Here is a 17,233-nt window from a genome sequence, read left to right as displayed (position 1 = left end):
TATATATATATATATGGCAGGCCCTTGTTATATATATAAAACACACACTAGTCATCCATCATTACTTGGATAAGAATCCAGACGGTATTTATGTCAATTTTACTGGTGACCTGAAGCTATATGGGACAGAAAATATTCTGGGCTAGAGTCAAGATCTTAACATTTGACAATCTGAAACTAAATCCAGTAAGATACAAATTTTAGTAAGGATAAATATAAGTAATGGTGCCTAAAAAAAAAAAAAAAATCAGCCTCCAGGGAGATGTGGTCAACATGTCACATGCAGAACAGACAAACTTTGTTAAATTCAATTTCAGTATGAGTGACAGTGTGATGCCCACCAAAAATGCATTTATTATTAACTAAAATAGGGGAAGCATCAGTACTACTCTGGAACATTTGTATTCAGGGCTAAACACCTCATTTCAAAAATATCAAACAGGCACATACGAAGAAGATTAGGACGGTGAAAGGTCTAAAAATGACAGGCACAAAGGTTGAATAGAGAAAATCTGGGGGAACATGAGATGGATCTTTATATGCCTAAAGAGTACCCCTTCAACAGAGCAATTTGACAATTCTTTGACTACAGAAGGCAGAAATTTGAATAATGGTAAGAGGGACACAGATTTCAGTCTAATAAGAAAAAAAACCTCTTAATACCTAACAATTTCAGAAGTTGGAAAGGGAAAACCTTTAAATTCCCATTTGGTCACAACAAATGTTCAGGAAGACTGGTTATCTGTGGCATGGGAGATGTGGAAGGTTAGGGAGCAATTACATATAGGGTAGAAATAAGATAGGATGTTTCTAAGGTTCATTCAACTTGAATTTATATAAGCTAGGTAAGAAATTGCTTTCTTTAACTAAATAATGGAAGAGCTAAAATCCTAGTATAGCTAGTGATTACCGAAGTGTATCATGTGGAACAGAGTTCAGCAGGTCTGATCTTCAGTCATTTCAGAGCCCGGATAGCTACAACTTTCCCTCCAGCGTAGGAGCCCTGGGCAGGGACAGAATTAGGATCTGTGCACATATCCTTCACTACTAGAGAGGCTACTCTTGTACAAAGTGTATCCTATTTGTTTTCTCTAAGTATAGCATGATGCTGTCAACAAAGGTTAAATGAAATCAACATGAAATAAACAATTTCTGTAACAATTAGTGGTTGTGGTATTGTTTTATTTTTCCCCAGCACATCATAAAAATCACACATGGGCATTTGCTTATAGAACAATACAGTCTAGGAAAACCAATAAAAGGAGAATCTGAACATACACTGAAAGCGCGGTAGATAGGCTATGTGTTGAGCCCTTGTGGGAAACAGTATGGCTCAGTCTGAATTGACAAAGCTATGCTGGAATCTCTCAGGAATTTTCCTTCTCACTACATATCCACTTTTAGACTATAAATGTAAAGAGAAGAACTGTTTGTATGCATTAGTTACAGCAGTATAATGGCTTACATACGAGTGCTTACCCACATGTAGTTCCCAAAAGATTACTACAGTACTGGCAGGAATATGTACTGCCTTGGAGGAAGACTCAGGATAAGATATTATTCAAGTCAAGTTGTATCAGAGCCAAAGTATTTCACAGGCTTAGCTAAAAAGGACAGAAATTATATAACCTACACATATTTCTCATAAGATTTATCACTGTCCAGGAACAGAAATATTCATTATTCTGAAGGCACCATCACACAAAAAAAGACTGACACACAACATTAGAAATAGAAACCTCCCTCACTGGCTCTGCTCCTCAGGGAGCAGTGTGAGCAAACATCCAAAAGCATGTAGTGAGTGTCTCAAGACTTGGTGTCACATTCACCAAGCCACATCTTAGGGCTACTAGGTTGGGGCAGCAGGAATGAAAATGTAGGAATGGAAAGCACATACAAATCCCATTGACTGATTAGATGTATATCAGAGTACAGGTCCACCATAAAATTAGTAAAATATGCTAGAATAGATAATCCAAACCAACAGTGTGGCAAGGATTATCAGTGTTTCTACATACAACTACTTAAGTCCTGACATGTTCTTGAAGAGGAATAATAATCTTGAACCACTGAATGACCTCTCTCTTTGAAGATGAATCCTCTCCCACTAATTTTAAATAATGGCTTTTTCATGGAAAAAAAAAATCCCAACAAGGCACTGTAAACTTTTGGGGATATTGTATAAGTAGCTCAAAAAAATAACTACTTATTGAAAACTGTATACCAGTACAAGCATTTCATGTCCTTTTTGGATATGTGAACAAGATACTTTAAGAGTTAAAAATGTGTTTTATAGGATGCCTGTGGTTTTCATGAAAAGCACTGCCAACTAATAAGATACCCTAAAAATATATATGTTGTTTAGAAATCCACACTAAAACATTTTTTTTCTTTTTCTCACTCTCAGATTTGGAATTCAGAGTCTCTGAAAAAATGTTCTTAATGTTTGATTTTTCTTTCTTGTGGAAAAACATACAATCTCCTTTGGGAACCAAAAAGGAATTTTTTCTCATATTCACAGAACTAAAGTTATTGAATTCTGTGATGGTTCTTCGGCTTGGGTGTTCAATACATCAGTGGTCCTTACTCTTGTTTGTTAAGGAATTAACTGTGGTTAGAAGAGCACAAGAGCGTTCCTTGAGGACCTTCCAAGGTTCAAAAGTGAATGCTTCAGGTTCACAGGAGACTACACACCTCCTAGGAATATAACATTGACTTTAAAAATAATTAGAGATTGATAAACTCTAGCTAACAATATCTTCAGCTATAAATCTAAAGATTTAGTCATAGTTTGCACTTGATTATGCTACATCAGTAAAATTATGAAAAAAATTTGTTTTCAGATCAGTGGAAATATGAAGACAAAAAACTAAAGTTGAAAGAAAAACCCATATGCAAACAGAAGAATAAATAGCTTCACACTCCCTTTAAAGAAAAAAAAATAAATCTTAGACCCAGGTCCATTTTATTAACAATATGTTTCTATAATCTCTTCACATTACAAGTAGTTTTTACAGTAAAATTTCACATTGAAGACAAATACTGTTTGGCTTAGGGAGCAGAAAGCTGAGTAACTTATATCAGACACTATATTTCAACCATTTAAGAAAACCTTTGACACTTTCTGGATTTTAGCATCAATGTATAAATTGTTTCCTTTCCAGGACATTGAAATTAGTAAGAATTGAGGGAATATACTGACATATGGCTCATTTGGGAAAGTGAAGCCTAGAGCAAGGTCAAGCTTCCATAACTCAAAGCCAAAGGTGAAACAGTCTGGATTCTTCAATCGTAAACTGGCACTTGTTACTTTCTACTTTTCTCCCACCATGACCTAAGTCCTAATTAAAAACAAAGTTGCTAAAGATTAAGTGGTAAACAAAGAGTTATTAAAGCTATCCTTAATTCCTGTCTCAGTGTTTCTTAAAATATAGATATGCTTTCTACAGCATTCCATTTTGGCTGCCTCAAGCACCAGCACATGCAGTTTGCAAATCAATCTGTAGTAAATAACTATTTTCTGACATTTATATGGAATAGAAGCTCAACCAAACCCAGCCCCATTTTGAACAGCCATGGGAACACAATTCAGCTTGGGACTACAGAGTATCTCTGATCAGCTACAGTTAAGAAGTTGTAGCTAAGAAAGAATATGACAAAGGAAGATTGCTGGGGGCCAACATGCAGAAAGGCATTTTCAAAAATGCAACTAGGACTTAGCAGTTACTAACAGAATATTCTGGGGAAAAAAGGCTTCCTTGCAACCATCTGTATGTGGTATAATATAGACACTGATGGAAGCTCATCCTTAATTGAGCTTTTGTTGTCAAAATACACAACTATGCATACTAGAAGGCTTCTAGCTTCATAAATAACTGTTAAGTAATAGTATTATAATATGTAAGCACTTTTAGGAAGAAAACTCCTAGTTCTTCAGAAGAGAAAAGAATCCAATCTTCTCTGTGTAAAACGAAGGGCACAATAAACATGTGGCTTCTACGATTCTTACGAAACTAAAAAAAGCTCAAGTCACTTATCATAAGACTAAATTCACTTATGCACTACTATAAATTGCACCAAACATTAAGGCAACAGTTTCCCTAAAGGTCAATAAAGCCTGTTCATATTGAGTCTTTAGTATTCAATGCCATTTCTCGGTAGCAGCAAGTTTCCATTCTCATTGAAACCCATTCCAAATGTGACATCATCAAACTTAAGTAAAATATTACAAATATGACCAATTTAAGAAAAAGAAGTCAGTGTTGCACATTACTGAAAACCAAATGGACTACATTTGGGCTTTTAAATTTTTAAATAAACTTATTTCAAAATGAGTTAAGAAGCCTCACATAATGATCTCCTGGCTTTAACTTTAACGAGGCCATTTTTAGATACTTCAGAAATAAGAGGCATGGTTTAAGTGCTTCTGTGCATATTCATGAACTCAGTCCTCCACAGACACTAAGTCTATACTGAGGCACCTCCAGAAGTGGGTGTGTGAAAGTGGGGGGAAAGCTTTCTGATTTACAACATCAGGGCAAAACACTACTGATGAATGTTCTTATGTTTCAAAATGATCCCTGTAGAAATGATTCCAACTACAAAATGTAGTCACCATTATAAAATCAAGGTTGGGGAGTTCTGCATACATTGAAAAAGAAAAACAAAATGACATAAATCATTAATTTCCTGAAGATTCATGTAGAATAGTGAACACAATAATATTAGGTGATACATTTATAGTTTCCTAATATCAAATACAGATTTTCCAAGGTGGCTGAAATCTGAACTCCCTGGGAGAGAATGGTATAACAATCACATGCAAAGGAATGAATCTGCTTATGAATCTGTTTTATTTAAAAAAAAAAAAAATTACTCAGAAACATGTGTATCCTTCCAGTGAGACATTAATAGCTTATTAAATTTTATATATTGATCACCAATTAGAGAAATTACCTTGATGAATAGATGCATTTTATAAAGCTAAGATTTTTATAATTCTAGAGGTAATCTTCCCAAGTGTCCAACTATTTCAAATATCGAGGGCTTTAAGCAAAGATCTGCTGAAAATTTTATAATTAAAAATAAATCACCAATGAAGAGAGGCAGCTTCTAAAAAATAAATATTTAGTTTTGTTGTTAAACTAATTAATTTTGATTTGCTTATAGATTTAAGTTTATTAGTTAGTTTGAGGCCAATTTTAATAGTTAAAAATTATTTACCATTTTGAAGTCTTAAAAATATCTTTTTGTCAATTTTAAATTTTCATTTTTCTGGTTAAGGCTACTTCAGATATAAAAGGTATCAAACTGCCCAAAAATACTTTAGAGCTGTTGCTACATAGACAGACAGTGTGTCCTTTTAAAGGATCGTCTGCATTTTGACTTACATTAGCTGATCAAATATTAATTTTAAAAAACTATCAAAAGTTAGGTATTAAGAAAAGAATCCATCTCAAAATGTGAATCATGAACCCTGACAGACAGTGATTCAAAGTAATCATTTCACTTATTTTAATATCCAGGTTTGAATGTAAAAATGCTTGCTAATGTGATTAATGTTCTCATTTAAGAAAGAGAATACTTCAAACTTTTGATTATGGTATATGCAATAATACATTAATTTTGTTTTAAATTTAGGTTAAACCAGTAATTCAAAAAAGGCATTAAATCATTATTTAAAAACTAAATTGACACTTTACTTTTATATGAAAATTTACATGCTGTTTGAGTTAATTTTTTTAAAAAAGATTTTTGTCATTGAAACTGTTTAGGCTTTCAACTTCAATAGCTAAACAATGACTGTTTTCTTAGCCAAACAATTCTTTCAACTGGAGACATTATGTGTAAGAAGTCTTTCTTCTGCTCCTGTTGTAGCTTCTTCTTCTGCATCTCAGCAACAAGAATGTGAAATCAGAAACATTAGGACTCTAAGTTGAATAAAGGCATTCATTTCATGGTAAACCTGTTCTTCACTTACAATGAGTGATAAGTCAGCTTTTCTTACAAAACATATTATAAATGAACTAGGTTATAACAATAGGTTATCTCAGTAATAAAAATACAACTCATATCTCAGAAGAAACAGACACATAGAGAAAAACATGTCCCCTAACAGAATACTTTGTATACTGCTGATTTAAGGTTTTATACCTGTATAGTAATTTCAAAGAAAAATGTAGGCCAAGCACCTTACCAAACTGAAAGCATTCTAAATAACAGGCTGCCTATATCCTTTCATGAATATATTCCCCTAATGGCCTACTCACACTAGAATATGCTCTTAATAAACATACACATGTATCATTCCTCAGGGGAATCCCCTTCCCTAGATACCTGCTTCCCAGAAATATTCTTTTAAAAAGAAGCTAGATGAGCAATAGATGACACCAAAATCTGCCTTTGTTCCCCAGGAGGAAGCATCAATACAAAACAGCTGGCAGCATCTTCCTCTGAAATAACTGGCAGCCTGGAGCTGCTTGACTAAAATTTGAAATGACAATCAGTTGGCTGTAAACTGATGCACCTACAATGAGAGAGATTTAGGAATACCATCTGTCAATCCATAGATGTAGAAACAAAACAAACTACACAATGAAAACAAACTTATTTTAAATCAATAAACAAATGTAGCCAAAATATAGTCCATGATATATTTGATTACTGGTATAACCATAGTTGAACACTTTTTTTAAAAAGTGACATTTTTTTTAAACGATACTAATGGATTTATAAAAGGTTTCTGTTTCCAAAGATGTTATTGGGGTCCACATATTCCTTGACAGACTTCAGCATCCCAAAGCCGACATCAGAGATACTTTCCTTTAGCCATTGCTTCCGTAACTTGCCCACTGGAAAAACAAAATCAAAAATGCTTCAATATACACTATGATGCTGGGAACCAATCAATCTTGTGACCATGAGTGAACAAACACTGTGTGATAAATGCTTTTATTCAAAAATGAGAAATGTTTTGCTTTATTTGATTTATTGAGCCCACCAGACTATCAAGCTCATTAAGCCCAATGTATTCCCAGGGGAAGTCTGTGCTCCGCGGTGTCTCCTTTCTCTGTAAACTATGAAATGGAGATTGAAGGAAGCTTGGAGTGAGATTACAGCCCATTTTACAAATAACAAGATGAGAAAAACATGCATTTCAAAAGAACCCACCCCTGTCTTAACCATCAAAATACACCAAAGTTTCAGAGAAAATGAAGTTTAACTAAAGAATAGCATATCAAGATGAATTTGTTGTGTATACTTAATGAAAATGATAGTATATCTTGAAAATATTTTAAGAAGCACAAAAAGCTTAAAAAAAACTGAACCTTTCATAGGCTTAAGAAAAAAATCTGCTTATAAAGTTTTCCATTTACATTCTTTTTACAGTTTTAAATAAATTTGCATGTTCTCAAATAATGGCCATTTTCCTCCGATTGCTTTTTGAGATTTGAGGGTTTTTTAAAGGCACTAAATAAATCACATACCTAATCCATCTTAAACTTAATCTTTTGCTTTCACATACTGTATAAAGTTCCCCTTCTTTATTTCTAGGTCTTGCTAATTTGTCTGAGAATAATGAAGTAACATAATGGTTAGCAGTATAAAATATGTTTTAAAAGGTACTCAATGAAAAACATAACTTTTTCTAAGTAGAACTTTTGTAAGAAAGAATATGTACTTAACCTGTAAAAGAATTGTGAAATGTCAATTTGTTTTGGCATTAAAAAGCAAAGCAATATGCTGACTTATCTGTGGCAAAATGGATAAATCTTTCAATTTATAGTTAGGGTTATTTGTGGTTAGTACTTCTCCAAAAAACACATTATTATAATAATTGAATTCAAATGGTCATTTTCCACAAATGTTCATTAATGATCCAAAGTCATCAACAGTGATTTAATTGGCCAACTGAAATGGGAAACCTTCTTTCATTAAAAGTATTCGGCCTGTCATTCTAAAATGCACTCTCATTTATCAGGCTATAGTGATACATCATAGCATCTGCCTTTTAGAAATCTTAAATACCATTTTAAGCTCAACTCAAACCATCTTTTGTGTCCAGGTCTCCAGGAAACCATCATATTGTCATCAAAATAATAAACTGCATTATACCCTCAGGAAGTAAGATATTTTTGCTTGGCTTTTTGAAATAAGAAAGCATTGCTGGTGTTAAGGTGGGAGGGGGAATGAGGTTCAGCAGGAAAAAAATCTTAAAATGAAAAATTTTGTTTAACACAGCTCTAAAACCAAAAGCTACACAGTAAAAATTCCTATTCATGCAATCTTGGCTACCTAAAAGATGTTCTACCAGGACTTTCTATTGTCTCCCTAAGGGACAACCCACAACTATGCTTCAGCCTCAGTTTTCTCAACTGCAAATATATTAGCATCTATAAGTCTCTTCACCTCTAATACTCTGTCATTTTAAGCATTTAAAAAAAGTTAAAAATCAGTTATTTCCAGATTTGCTATGTAAGACTAAAAAAAAAAAAAAAGCAACTATTCTGTGAGTGGTAAAAGTGGCGTTACTATATCACTATAAGCTACCCACACTTAGGCAGCTCAAGGGGTGAAAAGCAGCCAATGCCAGTCTCCACTGTTATCTGTAATATAGTTTCACTGAATGTGTCCTGTGGTTATGGATGTAATTGTCCTGAAAAGACTGCAAACAACTGCTCCAACAAGATGGAGCACATTAGAACCTCAGCAGGATGCCCAACAGCTAGCTTGTCTGCCTGGTTTTACACCTCTAGTATAATGCAATTCCACAAAGAACTGAACCATCCTCTGAGAAGCCACCCAAGAGCCATTGCATATTTAATGAAGTCGCTCACCAAGGCTGGAAAACAGAAGGTGCTTGGAGTGCATCATTAGTTCTGTCAGAAGGATAATTTACACATCTATCTTGTCAAATTTTCTATGGTTTATACTTTTACAATAATCAATCTAACATACATTTGATTAGTGAACTAGAAAGTAAAAAAAAAAAAAAAGGCAGTACAGCCAACAAAGCGGTGGCCCCTCATAAACATATTTGATGAAAGAATTTAACTCTTTGGTGGAAGAGGTCTGTGAGCTTCTGCCATTGATAACAGAATTTGAACTACAGTTAGAAATCTTGGCTTATGTGATTAAGTGATAGAAATGTTTGGTTTTCCTTAACAATTTAAGTCAATTACATTGCAGGATAACTGTACAAATAGAAAATGCTCTAAGTTAAAATGTTCAATGTGCCTTAACAGCAAGAAAATTATTGGAAATAGTCTTCTTGAGGTTTAGGAGAACCTTCTGTGGGCTGCCTGACGTGCATCCATAAATTAAAACGACAAAACACTACAGGCCTTAATCCTGGAGAAGGAACACATTTCAAAGTAGAAGATTTGTATTCCAGAGCTAAAAAACAACAATAATACCTTTTGTACAATCCTTATTTGTACTAGTAGGCATTCAAAAATTAGCTAACTATACTGATCTGTACACTTGTAACACACATGAGTACACAACTATATAACAGCTCTTTAAACATCTGTAGAGCTCATTTTCAAAAAGGGAAGAAATGATACACTCTGTCCTTTATGTAGAATGCCATATTAAGGAAGTAGACAATGAATAAAGATAGCAAATAAGACTATTTTTTGGCCTAAGATTATTTCAATTTACCTTGTATATGATAGTTACCCACTGAAAAGGCATATGTGCACATTCATACCACATGAAGCTTATTCTTCTTTCTGGACCTGAATAATCTGATACAGGGTATTCATAGCTACTAACCCAACTACATCCTTTTGACTTGATTCTCTAGAATTATAAACCTAGCCTGAGAGTCAACACTACAGATACAAAAAGGCAAGTTCACCATCTTTGAAAACAAGATAGGGATCCTATATTCCACAATTCACTATTATCCTAAATATATGTCTTAAGTACTTAAGCTAGGTATTTAAGAGTCTAGATGTATTTTACAAGATACAAAAAAGATGGACCAAATACTGAACATTATAAAAAAGTAATTGAGGAAGGGGGGATTCTTGTTCTGCCTAAATTAAAAATGGAGTTCACTTTTTCTACAATTTAATTTCTAATAATGCATATACAAGATTGGAAAAAAAAAGTTTTTTGTGTTCTTCCACAATGCACATTTTTAAAAATTTACTTTTGGAACAAAGAAAATGGAAACTTTCAGGGATAGTCTTTGAAATCATAGGCTCAACATTCTCCCTTTGGATGCTAACAGATCCAAGAAAGAATGCATTTTGTGGTATGATCAACAGCATGAAAGAAAGAACATACATGTATACAGGGAGTAGAGGGTGGGGTGATACTATGTATGGAAAATGTGGTGGCAGGTCTAGCCACCAAAAATTATCTGGAAGTACTCTTTGTGGTGTAAGGGACTGAAGACTTAGCAGAAACTACTAAATAGTCCCAACACCAAAGAGATAAATCTGGGGTCTGCTAGTCACAGAAGTCTCTTTGGCTAGATAAATTTTAACTTTATGAATCATGGATTATAAGGTCAAAAAGATTATAGACTTATCAAAAAGAAAAAATTATGAAATGGGTCATACATTTAGATCATTGAAGCTAAAGCTGAGAAGTAGAATTTAGCCAGAGCAAAAAGCACCTAACCATTATTATAACATCTATATTTTGTAAGTTCTAGTTTGAGCATTCTAGATACCTCTTTAGCACTGTTTTGTAGGTCAGATTTACAAAAGAAAATCTACACTTGGCTGCTTATATGAGTAACCTGAGGACTGACTGTATACTTCAATGTTTAATTAATCTAATCAAACTACAGGTAGATTATGTAAGCAACTCGGGCTGGAGGGGTACCCAACCTCTTCCCAGATGAGGTTCTGGCACCCTGGGACTTCTTAGGTACTGATGAGAACAGAGAAAAACAATGGAAAATTTCTACTCTTTGAGTTACATGGTGATCTGCCTATAAGAATGTTTTTTCAGAGGAGGGTTTCAACCTGCAAAGAGGATTTAGTTGTCTATTTGCTTGTCTACAAAGCACATTTTTGTATGTTTAGTTGGTTTTGGTGGAGGTATATGGTGAATGTTAGCCAAAAGACCTCCAACTTAGGGATGCTAACAACCAGCCTTTAACACATTAACTACCACACTAGAAAAAAATTTTTTTTCTTGGGGCCATGGTGTTTTATTAGGAAAATAGAATAAAAACTTCGAAAAGAAAATGATCCTTTCTAATTTAATGAAAACTTTGTTATTTTTTATTTTTTCTGTGTGTGAGTTATATACAAATTGAAAAATAGTACTCACAGCTCTCAAGGTGAAGAGACATGTGAGTTACATGTTTCACGATGCCCCAGGCTCAAAACTAGTGCGAGTTTATACAACTCCCATGGCAGTTAATGTGCTAAGGGAAGTATAAGATAGGACTATGACTAAACAAGATTCCATAAAGGATAAATTTAATGCTCAGTGGATACTAAAAGTCATATTTCATTTCTTTGTTAAGTCATCTGGCTTATTTTCTACTAATGAAAATTCTGATATCATGATGATAAATACATGGATACCACACACTTTAATAAAGCAATTTAAATATACTATTATCATAAGATTTTTCTTATTGTCAGTATTTAAAATATCAGTTTTCCTCACGTTAAGATTTCATCTGTACAGCTTATATAATAGCTCTAAGTGCTTATAGACCCTTGAATGGGTCTTTAGAGACCATGAAACAGAAAAAAGTTTGAATTATTAGGATAACAGATCACGAAAGCTAGATTCAACCTGTCTTCAGAACCACAATCAAGTGCTAATTCTACAGTATGTCCACAAAAAATGTCTTGACATACTTGGAATTTAAACTACAGTAGCAATCAATACTCATACAACAGTGAAGTGAACACGTCAAATAACGTGAGATAAAGGTAGAAAAGTATAGAAATCTTCATACACTTCTTGAAGACTAGGCCCATGTTTTATTCCTCTTTGAAGTCCTACTGCATAACAGTACATGCCACACAGTAAGAATTCAAAAAATGTTAATCAAAATAAAAAGTTACTATTGAACTATAATTATCCATAAGCCATTTTAGATAAGAGGCAGGGATTCAAATATCTAGGAAAAGCAATTTCAGTTTTCTTAATTTCTGTTGGTCGTATTTGCCTTGCATTCCCTATATTCTGATATTATTTCTTGGATATCAAGCTATTCTACAGTAGGTAAGACAGGAAAAGCATGACAGAAAACTCAAACGTTCATTTCCTTCAAAATCTCTAGGACTCTTTGGACTGTAACAGTGGTTCTAAACTGGGGTGATATTGCTCCCCCAACCCCAGCCAGGGGACATTTAGCAATATCTAGAGATATTTTTCGTTGTCATGATATTTTTCGTTGTCATGAACTGGGTAGAAGACAGGGATGCAGCTAAACATTCTATAACACACAGGACAGTCACCCACAACAAAGAATTACCGGGCCAAAAGAGTTAATAGTGCTAAAAATGAGAAACCCTGTTGTCTGTATGCTTCCAAGTGTCTATCTCTTAGGAGCCCAAACATTTCCATAAAGGCGACATACATTCACTGCTACAACCAACTGGATTAACAGCAAATGGCTTACTGCCATTTGCAAGGTGACCTTGCTCTAAATTTCAGGTTACCAACTAAATTGAGAGAAATTCTGGGAAAAGTAGTAGACAGAAGTTACACTGTAAGAACATCAACCATTAATGACAAATGCTATTAATACTTTATTTTAAAAGTTAATACCTAATGATTTGAATCTAAAGTCCACTGAAGAAAAGTTTTAGGTCCTATTTTGGAGGTCATTTTTCTACTCAATGGGTGAAAATACATACAGGTTGAGTATCCCTTATCTGAAATGCTTGGGACCAGAAGTGTTTCAGATATAGGATTTTTTTGGATTTTGGAATATTTGCATATACATAATAAGATATCTTGGGGATGGGACCCAAGTCTAAACATGAAGTTCATTTATGTTTCATATATACCTTATTCACATAGCTTGAAGGTAATTTTATACAATATTTTAAATAATTATATGCATGAAACAAACTTTTGGCTGTTTTTTGACTGTGACCTGTTACATGAGGTCATATGTGGAAATGTCCACTTATGGCATCACATTGGTGCTCACAAAGTTTCACATTTAGAAGAACTCTGGGTTTTGGATTAGGATGCTTAACTTGTACAAAATAATGCTTCACAGCACTGACCAATATAACATTCTGTGATGGTGGAAATATTCTATATCTGCACTGTTTAATAAAGTAGCCACTAGCCAATATGGATATAGACCACTTGAAATGTGGTTAGTGCAACTATGAAAACGAATTTTAAATTTTATTTAATTTTAATTAATTTAAATTTAAATAGTCACATGTAGACTAGTAGCTTCTGCATTAGACAGCACAGCTAAAGAAAATTGGAAATAAATTTTACCTCAAGTCACTTTTAAAAGATTTTACACTAGGAAACATCTATTGAGATTAACTGTTTGCTAAATATATGAACCTTAGCATAAAAAGTTAAGTATTTTGTAATAATATAATAATGTAGTACCAGCATTCTCAGACTAACAAACATCTTACTTGTAAGAGTCTTAGACATAAAATTACTGGGAAGAAAAAGTACTCTTTAGAGGTCCAGAGAGAAGCAGTATTATCCAAGCCACCTATACTCTCCTGGTGATAGAGCTGAGGCTAGAAGCTACTACAGGTGTAACACATGGTAAGACAGCAAACACAATGCTGTCCTTGAACCTTTTGTCTTGGACTTGGCACCTGTAGTTGCACAGGTAGGAAGGGATCAGTACATTCTTGCTACAGACTTTTTGTCAGCTCTCAAATCTGTTTAAACCTATGATATAGCTGAAATAGTTTAATGTTCACCTAAATTATAGGTTAAATTGGCTTTTATAGTCTGTTCTTAGGATCTAACTATTTGCAACATTGCTTCAGTTGAAAAATATAATAATCAACTTACAAGTTTTGTGAGAAAAGGCCAGTCACAAAAAAGAAACTAAAAGAATTAACGGGGCAAAACAAATTTTCTGCTATCTTATGGTAATCTGATAATGTTTCAATGTTGGAAAGCCTATACTCGATCTGATGGCTATCAAAAAGTACAGGAAATTGACATTGATACAATCAAGATATAGAACAGTTCCACCACCACAAGGTCCCTGTGTTGCCTGTTTATAGTCATGCCCTCTCCAACCCTAACTCTACAAAACCACTAATCTGTTATTTTTATAATTCCATCATTTCAAAATGTTACAGAAATAGAATCACACAGTATGTAACTTTTGGAGATTTGCTTTTATTCACTCAACATAATTCCCTGGAGAGTCCATAGTTTGTTCCTTTTTATTGCTGCATAGTATTCCACAGAATGTATACAGCACAGTTTGTTTAGCCATTCACCAGCTGAAGGACATCTGTGCTGTTACTAGTTTGGGGCTATTATGAAAAAAGCGGCTATGAATATTCATATACAGGTTTTTATGTGAACATAAGTTTTCATTTCTGTGGTACAAATGCTCCAGGGTGCATTTGTTAGGTTGAGTGGAAATTACATGTTTGATTTTTTTAAGAAACTGCCAAAGTATTTTCCAGAATGGCTGTACCACTTTACACTCTGGCCAGCAATATAAGAGTAATTCAGTTTCTCCACATCCTTCTCAGAATTTGATATTGTCATTATTTTTTATTTTAGCCATTCTGATAGGTGTGTAGTGATATCTCTTGTGGTTTTACTTTGCATTTCCCTAATGGCTAATTATCATATCTTTGCATGTGATTATTTGCTAGCTATATTTTCTTCTGTCAAATTTTTCTTCCTATCTTTTGCCCATTTTCTAACTAAACTGCTTCATTTTTACTATTGAGCTTTGAGTATTCTTTATATGTAACAGATATTTCTTTTATTGGATATGTGGTTTGCTCACATTTTCTCCCACTCTTTAATGTTTCTTTTCATCCTCCTAATGGAGTCCTTCACAGAGTAAAAGTTTTTAATTTTGATGAAATCCTATTAATCAGGCTGGGCACAGTGGTTCATGCCTGTAATCCTAGCACTGTGGGAGGCCGAGGCAGGTGGATTCTTTGAGCCCAGGAGTTCAAGACCAGCCTGAGCAAGAACAAGACTCCAACTCTATTAAAAAGTAGAAAAAATTAGCTGGGCATGGTGGCACATGCCTGTGGTCTCAGCTACTTGGGAGGCTGAGGCAGGAAGATCACCTGAGCCCAGGAATTTGAGGTTGCTGTGAGCTAGGTTGACTCCATAGCACTCTAACCCGGGCAACAGAGTGAGACTCTGTCTCAAAAAAAAAAAAAAAAAAAAAAAAAAGAAATCCTGTTTATCAACCTTGTCTTTTATGAATTATGCTTTTAGTACCTAGTCTAAGAACTTTTTTATCTTTACCTAACTCTAGACCCTGAAGATTTTCTCCTACGTTTTTTCCTAAAAGTTTTATTGTTTTGTGTAACTGTGAGGTTTAGGGCAAGATTTATTCATTTCTTTATTTTTTGCCTATGGACACCTAATTTCTCTAACACTATTTGTTGAAAAAGCTATGCTTCCTCAATTGGATTGCTTTTGTACTTTTTGTCAAAATCAACTGAATATATTTGTATGGGTCTATTTCTGGGTTCTGTTTTCTATTCCATTGATCTATGTGTCTTCCTGCAATACCACACAGTCTTGATTACCTTAACAATATCGTAAGTCTTGAAATCAAGTAGACTGATTGCTCTCAGTTTGTTTTTCTTTTCTTCAAAATTGTTTTAGCTATCTAGTTCCTTTGCCTTAACATATATATTTTAGAATAATATTTTCTGTATCTACAAAAAAATCTTGCTGAAATTTTGATAGGGAATGCATTAAACACATAGATAAATTTGAAAAGAACTGACACCATTACTATGCTGAGTTCTTCACCTACCATGAATACTGAATGTCTTCATTTATTTAGGTCTTCTTTGATTTCTTTCATCAGCGTTCTGTAATTTTCAGAATACAGATCCTATATATATTTTATTAGATTTATGCTTATTTCATTTTCCTTGAAGCAATTGCAAATGGTATTATATTTTTTTTTTTTTTTTTTTTTAGACAGAGTCTCACTTTGTTGCCCGGGCTAGAGTGAGTGCCGTGGCGTCAGCCTAGCTCACAGCAACCTCAAACTCCTGGGCTCCAGTGATCCTTCTGCCTCAGCCTCGCGGGTAGCTGGGACTACAGGCATGCGCCACCATGCCCGGCTAATTTTTTTTTTTATATATATATCAGTTGGCCAATTAATTTCTTTCTATTTATAGTAGAGACGGGGTCTCGCTCAGGCTGGTTTTGAACTCCTGACCTTGAGCAATCCGCCCGCCTCGGCCTCCCAAGAGCTAGGATTACAGGCGTGAGCCACAGCGCCCGGCCTGGTATTATATTTTAAATTTTCGTTTCTATATGTTGACTGTTTGGTGTCTATATGTTTACTGTTAATATACAGAAATGCAATTGTTTTGTGTGTGATTGTATCCTGGAATCTTGCTGACTGTTTTTATAGATTCTTTGGGATTTTCTACATAGTCAATCATGTCATCTATAAATAAGGACACTTTTATTTCTTCCTTTTCAATGTGTATGCCTTTTATTTCACACTACAGGTTAATAGCCCCAAACTTGATCTTTTGCTCAGATTCTTTCAAGTCATCTTTTACTTTTAATGTGTCTGATACTATTGGGTTTTGTTAAGATCACAAAAAAAGCTAAGAGCAGCTGCCCCATGATTATAATAGGAAATAATTTTGATTAGGTAAAGATACCAATATTTAAACTAAGACTGGTTATATTTAATCAAGGGTTTTTACTTCCTGACCAGGACTTAGGTATAATTTTAGTAAATGAACAACTTAAAAACTTAAGTCATAAATTGAAATTAAAACATGGCTGACATAAACTTTGCTGTTTAAACTGACCAGCTTGTCAGTTACAAAAACAAGCACCATGAAGATTAAGTTAAGTAGGCTTTGTATTTCCTATAGCCTCCAGTTCCAGACTACATCTGTTTTCTTTGATACACAAAACCGAGTTAAAATAGCTCCATTTATCACAGCATGATTGCAGGCAGACACACCAGCCTGTCTGTTTCCAGATAGTGAAAGCAACTGTTATTAATCACAATTACAGGCCAAACCCTCTAAGAGAAATGGCATCAATATTCTCCCAAGCCTCA

At 34.2% G+C, this 17,233-nt stretch overlaps 1 protein-coding gene across 2 annotated transcripts in view; it reads right to left on the bottom strand.

Annotated features, from left to right (window-relative positions):
- Positions 1 to 1,161: 1,161 nt before the first annotated feature.
- The window catches only part of AGPS (alkylglycerone phosphate synthase), a 116,605-nt gene continuing 100,533 nt past the window's right edge, over positions 1,162 to 17,233 (bottom strand). Inside the window, exon 20 of one of the 2 annotated variants that reach the window (XM_012785878.2) lies at positions 1,162 to 6,851. In XM_012785878.2, coding sequence (XP_012641332.1) covers positions 6,730 to 6,851 — 122 coding nt within the window. In that variant the 3' untranslated portion in view covers positions 1,162 to 6,729. The remainder of the gene's footprint in view (positions 6,852 to 17,233) is intronic. The other variant, XM_012785882.2, reaches the window with a different exon arrangement.

Source organism: Microcebus murinus, chromosome 8, assembly GCF_040939455.1.
Source record: "Microcebus murinus isolate Inina chromosome 8, M.murinus_Inina_mat1.0, whole genome shotgun sequence".
Classification (NCBI taxonomy): Eukaryota; Metazoa; Chordata; class Mammalia; order Primates; family Cheirogaleidae; genus Microcebus; species Microcebus murinus.
The sequence above is the reverse complement of the archived record's forward strand: the minus strand, read 5'-3'. Positions and strand labels throughout refer to the sequence as shown.